The sequence below is a fragment of the Dromiciops gliroides genome, chromosome 1, assembly GCF_019393635.1.
Source record: "Dromiciops gliroides isolate mDroGli1 chromosome 1, mDroGli1.pri, whole genome shotgun sequence".
In the NCBI taxonomy this organism is placed as follows: Eukaryota; Metazoa; Chordata; class Mammalia; order Microbiotheria; family Microbiotheriidae; genus Dromiciops; species Dromiciops gliroides.
Window position 1 is genome coordinate 638,655,112 of NC_057861.1, and position 12,220 is coordinate 638,667,331.

The following is a 12,220-nucleotide window of genomic DNA, read 5'->3' on the forward strand; positions in this document are numbered from 1 at the left end:
CTATTAAAAGTTTAGTTTTTCTCTAGAGAAAGTTTTCCTAGAAAATCACACTATCCAAAAGTGGAGTGAGCTGCTTCAGGAGATAAGGTGTTCCCTGGCTGTTGGAGGTCTTCAAGCAGAGACTGGATGGCTATTTATCAGATATGTTGTCTTAAGAATTCTTTTTCAGGGGGCAGGTAGGTGGCACAGTGTGTAAAGCACTGGCCCTGGATTCAGGAGGATCTGATTTCAAATTTGGCCTCAGACACTTGACACTTACTAGCTGTGTGACCCTGGGCAAGTCACTTAACCCTCATTGCCCCAACAAACAAACAAAAAAGAATTCTTTTTCAGGTACAGTTCAGCCTAGAGGAAGGCTGAGGTTCCTTCCAATTCTAATATGATCCTATAATTTCTGACTCCAAGAGAGGCCCTCTATCCACCGTGCCATGATGCCTACACATCACGAAACTATTAAAAACTTGGATCAGTAGACACAAATACAAATGGTTTCCATGGCATATTTTCTCAAGGTAACCATGACTCTAAAAGTAGTATTCTTAAATAGCTTTGTGATTTTTCAGGAATACTTTTCTGGTTTGTGTATGAGTAATTGGAGTCAAATTTTTTATATGATAGTAAAATTATATTTATGGTGTCTAAACAAGCAGAAAGTTCAAATAATAATAATTTTTCTGCTCTTCTTAAAAAAAGAGAGAACTGACAGCTAAACAAGCAGCTATCAGGGATTTATTTTTCCAAAAAGAATTTCCAGGGCATATTATAGAGTCAGTATAGATTCAGGCCAGTCTTTCATACCTCCTATGTGATTAGTGTTGTATAACAATAGCTAATGTTCATAATTATAACCCTGAGGCCTTGCAAAACAGAGAAGTGACTTCTGAATCATTAAAAAAAGATTAGATTGCGTTTAGTATAGTTTTGTATTAAGTGGAGTTCACAAGCGCTATTTTAAAAATTGGTAATGTCTATGTCTTACATATACATGGCAACTCACCCACAAAACTCAATTATCCAGAACACCAGATAAATGGGAGTCTTTGGTTTTTTTAATGGCTGAAATAATATTAATTAATTTTTACCATCATTTCCCCAGTTTTCAACATCGTGTTTAAGGGTGAACTTTCTACTTCTTTATATGCAAAAACCATTATGCTTTGCATTCTGCAAAAGGTTGCTTTGTTTGAAAGTATTCAAGCTCACTTCAAGAGAAACATGAAATCTATGCATCACTCAAAAGAAACTATCTTTTGGTTCAATTTTGAAAGGATGGTATATAGCTGGTATATATGTCATCACACAGTTAAACAACATGTCTCATGACTAGCTTAACAGGTGTGCAGACAGATGCAACCTGTTTATTATATTTTATACCAACTCTTAAAAATTTCACCATTGCAGAAGGCCACTGGGCACCTGTACAAAATTTAAACCAAAATAAAAAAATGAAATAAAATCTAGCAGTAAACATATTTTAATTGATCTACTTCCCTCCTTATGATTAAAAACAACAACAGAATTTTTGATTCTCAGATAATTTAGTCATATAGATGTATATATATGTATATATACATACATAATTACTTACATATTTTGCAGGCAATTATCTAGAAGAATACTTTTCTTGGGCTTATAAGGATACTTCTATTTTAGAGGCCTTACAATATAGTGGTCTCCATTTCTATCGTGGAAAATAAAGGCATTACCAGGATGTAGAAATAGGCATATTTGTGTGTATAATTGTTTTGTACAAAAGAAACACACAGGGATGTGTGTGTCTGTGTGTATTTGTCTTAGTAAATCTATGTTTGGATAGATAGTTTAGTATTATTGGAAAGATAGAATGATCTTAAAAATAGAAAAAAAAACTTCATTTAGGGCTTAAAATTAGTAATGCTAATTAAAATTGTTTTTGAGTTTTTAAAACAGTGTTACTCAAGACTTAAAAAAATGACTTTTCTCAACTTGAATATTTTAAAACTTTTAAAAAAGTCAAAGTCTTAAAGAATGCAAACAAATCATTTTACATCTCTTTTTTAGAACAACTATATCAGCTCTGTCAAAATGCAGACTGGCTAGGCAGTTGAGCAAATATTTTCATTTAGATCTTAATACAAACATGCTTTTAGGAGAAATCTTATTTAAAATTTTCCATGTGATAAAACAGTAAAAATATAGAGTGGAATCAAAGTAGAAAATGTATTGTCAAAAAATTTCTGTGCAAAATGTCAATTTGGTGAAAACTAGGGACTATTGTTTGGAGAAACCAGACAAAAGGGATTGAAGAGAATCTAGTCTTCCACAGAAAACATTCTGAATTTCAGTGTTTGAAGAGCTTAGTCTTAGTAGAAGCACTCATTCTGACTACAAGGGGGCAACAGAAGTTATTGATATAGCCAAATAAAGTAGAGAGTTTTAGAGATTAAAATGAACACCTTGAACTGCCTGCCACTCAGAAGTGAATGGATTCCTAAACTGACTATAGAAGATAATGGACAAAACATGACAAAAATTGCTTTCGCAACATATCCAAGTAGCAGCTTTACTTAAAGAAAAAAGCCAGGGATGATAAACTCAAGTATATGTACAAGGAACCAAAAACCACTCGGATAAAAATCACAGTAGCCATGGAAGTCACAAAATATGGAATTATTCCACAACAATAAAAATGTATAAGGTACTACGGTAAGCCTGTGAGGGAGTAGTACAAAGATAATAGCACAATAATCCCTGTCCTCAAGGAACTTACATTATTATGAGGAGATATAACAGATACACAGATAATAAAAAGTAAATGAGAAGGAAGAGAACACTAATAACTGGGGCATCAGGGAAGGATCCATGGATAAGTGGTCTTGAGCACTAAACATTGAAGCAAAGCAAATGTTCTGAAAGGCAGAGGTGAGGAGGAAGTACATTCCAGGAATGGGAGACAGCTTGGGTAAATAAACAGAGACAGAGAATGCAATGTCATATTTGGGGGATGGGTTTGGTTGGAACAGAGAGTGTGTGAAGGGTAATAATATGAACTAAGTATGGAAAAGTAGGTTTGGTTTGTATCAGAACTAACTCCAAATTATAATTAATTTTGTAAAGAGGCATCATTAGTCTAGTAGGTAGGCTGAAACGTATTACCAACAATGACTTTTTCATAGTGGTCCCTCCCCAAAAGGTGGGCCAGCCATTGAGGGAGAAGGATAGACAACTTTAGTGCTGCACTGGTACCTTCAAGATATTAAGTGAAAGGAAGGAATCTAGGGCATGATAGACATTAACTATGTAAATTTTATGTAAAGCCATTCTTCAAAAATTAAACAAAATGTGGAGGCATGCTTGGATTGTAATCTGAACTGTGGTGAAGTACCAATATCAATAGAATCAGAGTACCAATGAGGTAATATTGAAGAATGGCATCCTGGTCTAGGTATAAATTCTTCTGGAATACATTAAGAGGCAAACGTCCCAAAAGAAAATTCTTAAAACACTACTCATCTCCATCCTTTGGAGATAGCAATGGCAAGGAATAAGCTGAGAGATATTCCTAAAACAAGGAGAGCAGATGGCAATGAAAAAGACATTTGGTAAAAGGGGTATGACATACATCCTACAAATATGCATAAGATAAAGAGTAGAGAAATAAACTACAACCACTGGCAATAACGGTCACCTGAATAAGAGGCACCTAAATGAGCTTTTGTTCCTAAGGCCCAAGTATTTGTCTATCTGCTGCTTGGAATTATACTTTTAGGGAGGTTAAATGATTTTAATAGCACCCTATGCATTCAAATGAAGGGAGTGCAAAAGTCATTTTTTTTTTCTGATCTGGTTTTCAAGGAGGCCTGGGGGAGAGGTGTGAGGAAACTAGGAAGCAGCGGCTCACTCATTTTCTTTCCCCTACCACCAACTTAGAGCTAGAACAGTGACCAGGAGCCAAACAGGAGAGTAAGGCATCGGTTTTCTGTTATGAGGCCCAGGGTGTCAAATTAGCCTTAATTGGATGCTTGGGCTTGTTAATGGGTGAGACCGGATAGCCTAGGGGCCTTTCTTGCAAGCTGGCCAATTCTATAGCAAGAAATTTAAAATCATGAAGACTTTACAGGCCTTTTGATCTCACAAGAAGCATTTAATGCTGAATTTTCTCATGTTCTAGGTTTTAGTTATGTCTCTGCCTCCTGTAGCAATCTGCCAATGAATCATGGATTATATAGGCATACGTAAATATAACAATGGTATAGTCAATATTGAAACTGTAGTCCCATTTGGCTCTTACCACATAATGCTGTCTACACAAACATCCTCGGAAGCTGTTAACTCTTCATATCACATAAGCTGCTTATGCCCACTCTTTATGTCTCTTAGAGGTATAAGGGAAAGCAAGGATCTCTCATCAGACTTATTCACATAGCACTAATGAGAACCCCTATTATCCTTATATACTGTTCATCATGATTAAAGAATCCCATGAGGATTTGACATGGCTGGCCAACATGTCAAACAAGGTGTAGGTGAGCCTGGCATCAGAAATTTCAAAGTACTTACCTGCTATTTGGATAACTACTGTACCCTGATATAAGGAAATGGGGCAAAAACCCCCCAAACTGAAAACAGGCAAGTGGGAAAGGTAAAAACCTAAGAGAATCTCAAATATGGTGTTGGCTCACTCCTAAAACTGAACAACTACAGAACTTCTTGGCTAGTTGCATGCATGCAAAACTTTCACCCCTTGGGTATATTTACCTTTGGAGAAAAGTCCAAAAGTGTATATGTATATATAATTTGTTTGTTTGTTTTTTTTGGTGAGGCAATTGGGATTACGTGACTTGCCTAGGTTCACACAGCTAGTAAATGTAAAGTGTCTGAGGCTGGATTTGAACTCAGGTCCTCCTGAATCCAGGGCCAGTGCTTTATCCACTGTGCCACCTAGCTGCCCCAAAAGTATATAATTTTGAAGAGCAAAAGGCAATATGAAGGCAGTATCTTGGTGCACCAAATAAATGTAATCTTTTTTTTGTTGTTGTTGTTTTTTGTTTGTTTGTTTTTTAAGTGAGGCAATTGGGGCTAAGTGACTTGCCTAGGGTCACACAGCTAGTAAGTGTCACGTGTCTGAGGCCGGATTTGAACTCTGGTCCTCCTGAATCCAGGGCCGGTGCTTTATCCACTGCGCCACCTAGCTGCCCCATAAATGTAATCTTTATTTTATGTGGGCTATAATATTTGGGACAATCTTTGAGATAAGCACTTCAAAACAGTTATGTTAACAGTCATTAAAATGGGACAAATCCAACTAATTTAAACTTTTCATCTTTTTCTACTTAGTGGTATGAATCAAATATGTAGCATAAAGATGTATAAGGAACTTGAGTAGTTTGTAATATTGTTTAACTAGAAAATGATAGTTTTTTCCAAATAAAACAATGACCACTATTTGGTTATTTATGTCTCTACTTGATTTATCTTAAATGATCTATGTTTTTATTAACTAACAATTTTTTGCTTGGAAATTTGCTAAAGAAAAGGCATTTTCAGTGTTATGCAGAAATCTTGATAAAAGAAATTATTTATTGTTTTGTCCTCAGCATGATACTTCTTGCTCTTTGGCACCAAAAAAGGTAGATTTTATTGATTTATTTCACCTCTTTATCCTTGAATGATGACTTAATTCCCTAAACCATATGCACTTAGTTTCATTTCTCCCCCTGCCCCCAAGACATTTTCAGTCAAAAATTAAAGATATTGAGCTTCCCCAATGCATAACTGGTAAAGCTCTTCCGGTTTCTCTTACCTCACCCATGACTGCTATAGGTGTCTCTCCAGTTGCCTGAGCAACACGATGTTCTACTAAGTAAAACATATACTCATCGTAGAGCAGACGGATCAGGTGGAATGAGCCAAAGCTAGCAGCACTGCGCAAGGTGAGGTCCCGAATAACCATTGAACTGTTCCAAGAGAAAAGATACATAGGCAACCGGTGTTATAGGCAGCCAAAGTAGCCATTGACTTGTATGACCCATTTATGGCAGAAACCCTTTCAGGTAACAAGGGAAGACTTTTATTACTGAAAAGTATGGTTGGCTTAGACAGTTTGACCAGGGTGCTAATGTGACCATGGTTAGTGGCTCAATTCTTACGTGGGCCATATTGCACAGAAAAAGAGAACTGTGTCGTGGTTCCATACATCATTCTAAATATGATGTGAATGTTGACAATATGGGACACATGCTAGTAGAGAGAGAGAACTGGAGTTGGAGTCAGAAGATGGGTTTACATTCTGGATCTGGTACTTACTGTCAGTGCCAATTTACTGGGGGAAATTCCTTATCATCATTCTGTTTCTTGTCTGGAATATGATCATTGGAATAGATAAGGCCCCTTTTAGTTCTAGATCCTATGATCATAGCTATTCATATAATTAAAAGCATCATCTACAAGGATATTATTTTTTTCTGCCTTACCCAAACTAGGTAACATGGTATATTATTATCACAACTTCCCAGAATTAAAGTGAATTATTCTGGGAAATGAAGAAACACAGAAACCTTACATTTGCTCCTAGTTGCATCTTTCTGGGTGAAAAAAAAAATTAAAGAAACAAACAACCTTAGGAGCCAGGCCTGTTGGCTATAGAAAAAAGGCTGGCAGTCATAAGATCATAGTGTCGAGAGCCTTTTGGGATCATCTACTTCACCTTTTTCATTCTACAGATGAGAAAACAAAGACCCCCAAAATGGAAGTGATTTGCCAAGGACACATAGTCTTTAAGTAGTAGAGCTAGGTTCTGGAAATGGGACTTCTCACTCTACTGCAGTACTTTTGCATTTTAATCCATATCCTGAAGTACTAATTTACTTAGAAACATCCTAATAAACAGGATTATTTTTGTCCCCATACTTATTTCACATCATTCAGACATCATCCCTTCACTCCTTTATCCTTGTGGCACATGAAGAAGTGGCCCTTCTTGTCAAGGTAAATCCATCTACACACACAAGTGAACCTATTCCTTACTGTTTCCTTCAGAAGATCTTCCCAACCACTCTGCCCCATTATGCCCATCCTCTCTCTATCTTTCAGTCTTTCCCTATCTACCAGCACGTATCCCTCCCTATCCTAAAAAACAACAAACCAAAAAAAAAACCAAAAACCCAACCTCACTTGATCCAACCATCCCTGTTAGATATTGTCCTGTAGCTTTCACTCTTCTTGCCCAAACTTTTTGAGAAAGCTATCTACTGTAGGAGCCTTCACTTCTCTTTCTTGTAAACCCTCTGCAATTAGGCTTCTGACCTCATCATTCAACTGAAACTGCCCTCTCCCAAGTTACCAGCTGACCAATCTTCAATGCTAAATGTAATAGCACTTTCTCAGTCCTCATCTTCACTGATCTTTGTGCAAACTTTGATGCTCTTGATACTGTATTCTAGGTTTTCATGGCATTACCCTTTCCTGATTCCCCTACTTGTCTTACTATTCTTTCTCCATTTCTTTTGCTGAATCTTCATCCAGACCACATCTACTAACTGTGGTTCCTGCCCTGGTTTTTCTTCTCTTTTCCTTCTGTAGTATCTCAGTGATATCATCAGCTTCTATGGGCTCAATGAGCACATATATGCAGACAATTCAAACCTTCATCCTAACCTCTACTTTCATCTAACTGCCTTTCAGATAGTTTAAACTGCGTGTCCTGTAAGCATCTCAAACTTATCATGTCCAAAACAGAACTTATTTATTCTTTCCCTCCAAACCCTCCCCACTTGCAAATTTCCCATTAAAAGTAGAGAGCTCCACCATCCTCCCAGTCACCCAGGCTTGCAATCTCACTGTCAACCTTGACTTACTATCTCTCTCCCTCACTTTCCTCATGCACAATCTGCCATCAAGTCTACCTTTACAGCCCCTTCACTATACTCACACAAGACACCATCCTGGGGCAGCCCTCATCACTTCCCACCCAGACAAATGCAGTAGCCTGCTGGTATGTCGATCTGTCTCAAGTCTGTCCTCATTTTAATCTATGCTTTACTCAGCTGCTAATGTTATTTTTTAAAAGTACAAGTCTGATGCTATCTCTTCCCTTCTCAGGGAACTCCAGAGCTCCCTATTACTTCTAAGACCAAACAGAAAGTCCTCTGTTCAGCATTTATGACCCTTCACAATCTTGATTATTCCTACCTTCCCAATTTTCTTACTCCCCTCTAAGAACCCCATGACGTTTCTTGAATACAACACTCCACCTAATGACTATAGGGCTTTTCACTGGATGTTCCTCATTCCCAGAATGCTCTCTCTCCTCACTTCTTCCTCCTGGTTTTTGAGGTTTCCTTCGGACTCAGCTCAAATCTCATCTACTGCAAGTGGCCTCTTTTGTCTGCCACCACTTCCCAATATTGCTGCTAGTGACTTCCTCCTGATTATAGCTAACTTCTACTCTGTGTCTGTTTGACTATCAGTCTGTCTGTATGTCTCTATATATTTATTTACATGTGGCCTTTCCCATTATTATGTGAACTCCCTGAGGACAAGGATTGTGTTTTTGCATTTCTTTGTATGTCCACAGCCATTAGCATACTGTTTGGTACATGGTAAGAGCTTAACAAATGTGTACTGATTGAGTGACTGGGTGTATATAGCTTCTGAAAGAGCTTAACTGACAACTAGGGGCTAGTCTAGGATATCCCAAGTGTTTTGAGTAACTGCTCATCAAAGAAAACCATAAAATAGGTTGTTTAATACAGTAATACAGCATTTCAATGCCAGACTTCATTAAGATGCTATTAGTGGTTCCTTAGCCATATCAAACACATTCCCTAGGTTATTTCACTGTTAACAGAGCTTTCTGCAAATAAAACCCACAAATATGTTTCAGAATCAGTTCTTTTACATACATATTACCAAGTCCAGACTTTAGAAAAGTGTTTCTCCTCTAATAGTTGACAATGCTGCAATCATGTAAATGACTGTAGGGGAAATTGTTTAATACAATTGCAGATGCTATCAATTAGTTCCCTTCTGCTGTTACAGAAATCTGAAATCTCTTTATTAGGTCCTTTGTCAATTAAAAATATTTTCAAAAAGAATTAATATTACTTGCATAAATAGGGAGAACTAAGTACTGAACTTTGCAGATAAGTGAAGAAATGATCTGATTGTCAAGCACAAAATCTCTCTGAAGGTTTTATTTTAAAATAATTCTCAAGCCTGTGGTGGCATTACTATCAAATATTTAGAGAAAAAGTCCAAAGAGAAAATCAGCTGAAGCAAGGTGTTATTAGTGTTGTGTATTATGCTATTCTCTTCCTGGTGTGTGTCTGCCCTTGGTGTCAAGTATTAAATGACACAATTAGCAGTTTAATTGGAAACCTATTGTCTGCTTTTGTCTTCTATAAGATATGTTGCAATATTGACTCCATTCAATTTCATGTTGCTAAGTTACTGTGTACTTGGCTCCTTTTCAGAAGGGAAATGTAATTGTTAATTATTTTATAATGAATAAGAAATATCTTTATGTATTTATCTTTTTTTTTTGCTCATAATACCTAAATTGGAATGCCCATATGAATGACTGTGACAGGCTTAGCACCGTTCTTCGAATACCATCAGATAGAAGCCATACCCTTCTCACATATGGAAGTAAGAAAAAGTCACCTTTGTCCCCCTCAGTGCTTGTATTCAGTTCAGAGAAATAATAATGGCTTTCAGGGGGTAAGTTGTAAGGGGTAGGGGAGGGGAAGCCATAGTCCTTACAGTCACAGATAAATCAGCTTCTTGGATGCTTTTGAAGCCAAGGTATCAGAAAGGTTCAAAGCAATTCAATTTAATAAGCCTTAAGTGCCTACTTTGTATAAAGTTCTGGTACTGGTACTGCTAAATGCTGAGGAAGATACAGAGTGAAGCCAAAATGTGGTTCCTGCTCTCAAAGTAACTAGATGGATATGCTGTTGGCTTGTCCTTGCTGAGAACAGTGCCCTGTACCAGGGGCTATATGGCCCAGGAAACACATGGCAGAGAAGCTGCCCAGATAGTGTTCCACTCATGCCAAGGGGGATAGGAGGGCTTTAAGTATTACATATTTAAGAGACCAAACTTACTCTATTTGGCCTGATGGCAAAACTAGGAGCAAAGGGTGAAAGTTGCAAAGGGGTGATATGAAGGATTTCAGTTGGACGAGAGCTACTACACAAAAGAAGAATATTGGAAACCTTCAAGCAAAGGCAGGATAACTATTTAATAGGTATATGATGAAGAGAGTTAGATATGGATGAGAAATCAAGTGGTATGGCCACTTGATTGGGCGGGGGGGCATTCTGGTACACGGGCAAAATTCCTGAATTTGTAATTGAAAGACCTGAGTCCCAATCCTAGTTTCTTCCAAATGCATACAATTAATTAATCAGTGCTTTATGTATGTTAGACATTAAGGATAAAAAGAAAACACACGCACAAAAAAAAAAAGTTGGGGACATTTTTTCCCCTATAGCTTTAGAATCCTGGGGGCCAGGGTATGTGATAGTCAAACGAGAAGTTTCACACAATGTTAGAGAAAACTTCCTACATTCAGTTCTCCTTCTGATGATCTGGGAATGTAATTTATTATCACAATAGATGTCCTTATATTACAAAGAAAGACAGGTCTGTTTCAGAAAGCTCTAAGCTATTGACATTGTCCACCAGCAGGAGGCATGCATCTCTCTGAATCAACCTTTTTTTTTTTTTCCCAATGGCCAATAACTGTAAGCCTTCAAGTCTTTTTGAAATGGAAATAATAACAATAATCGTATCTAATAATAACAAGCCAATTATCTCCAACTCGGAGAGGACAGAGGGCAGACAAGTGATGATCTATTGGGTTCTTATATCTGTAGGAACAAGAAATACAAGTAAGTAATTTTCTTTCCTTTTAAGATACCTGCAATAGATCTCTGTGGAGACTAAGGCTCCAGGGGTGTCACTAAAAGATACTGACTAAATATAGAAACAAAAAACCAGAATGGAATACAGCTGGTCTGATGTTAACAACATAAGAAAGCAGAAGGAAAGGGAAAAACCCTCACTTTTTTCTAATATAGAAGATTAATGTGACTTCAGTTTCATAGGTTTCTGAAGGCAAAAAATTAGTGTGATTCTGTTTCATCAATTATCCATGAAGAATATTTCCTATCTACATGGATTTTTAGGAAAATAGGTAGGTAGAAGAAGCAAATATTTAGCTCCAAAGAAATAGAGGAATACCTGAGATCTCCCTATAAGAGAAATGTTACTCAAATTGTTAGATTATATAGGAAATACACTTACTATTCTATAGGCTCAAAGATGTCATTGTCATAATCTTTTATATATATATAGGCAACACATATTTGCTATCAATGAACTTTTCAGTAATTCAACCAGATCTGCCATGTATTTGCTAAGACTTAATGAGGACCAAAGTCAGAAAATTTTAGAAGGTTTTTCCCAATCTACGTGAACAAAAGGAGTGGGCACTAAAACAGCAAATGAACCAATAAAATTCAGCCCAACATCATTTTTTTTTGTTTTTAACATTAATTTTTGTAAGATTTTGAGTTCCAAATTTTTCTTTGACTTCCCCTCCCCTATCCCCTCTACAAGACGGCAAGTAATATGTCATAGGTTAATATGTTATACATGTGCAATTATGTATAACAGTATTTTCAAGGGTTAATCTACTAGGTATAAGTCTAGAAATTTTTCTTTTATTGAAATTAAAGAGAGCTCTGGTGTTTGACAGATAGGAGAAAATATGGTATGAATAGTTAGATAATTTTTACTTTAGCTAAACATTTTAGGTTAAGCTATGCTTCTCATCTTAACCAGTTGAAAAAGCAATTCAATTAAACAAATAGTATTTCTTAAGCACCTAAATAACATATATTGGTGCAGAATTCTGTGCTAGATGCCGAATGAGAGACAAAGATAAAGAAAGATTCAGTACCTGCCCCTGGCCCCTTTTTGGAGCTTACAATTGAAGCTAACTTTCTTTAAAAGTTAGAACCAAAGAGAAGAAATCCCTGGTATAAGCTTTTTTTTTTTTTTTTTTGGTGAGGCAATTGGGGTTAAGTGATTTGCCCAGGGTTACACAGCTAGTAACTGGTAAATGTCTAAGGCCGGATTTGAACTCAGGTACTCCTGAATCCAGGGCCAGTGCTCTATCCACTGTGCCATCTAGCTGCCCCTGGTATAAGCTTTAAGAAGTTTATACACACAT

At 36.9% G+C, this 12,220-nt stretch overlaps 1 protein-coding gene across 3 annotated transcripts in view; it reads right to left on the reverse strand.

Annotated features, from left to right (window-relative positions):
• RFX3 (regulatory factor X3) overlaps window positions 1–12,220 on the reverse strand; it is a 327,432-nt gene that overhangs the window by 22,567 nt on the left and 292,645 nt on the right. For all 3 annotated transcript variants that reach the window (XM_043976081.1, XM_043976079.1, XM_043976080.1), the window contains one exon: window positions 5,783–5,936. In XM_043976081.1, coding sequence (XP_043832016.1) covers window positions 5,783–5,936 — 154 coding nt within the window. The remainder of the gene's footprint in view (window positions 1–5,782; window positions 5,937–12,220) is intronic.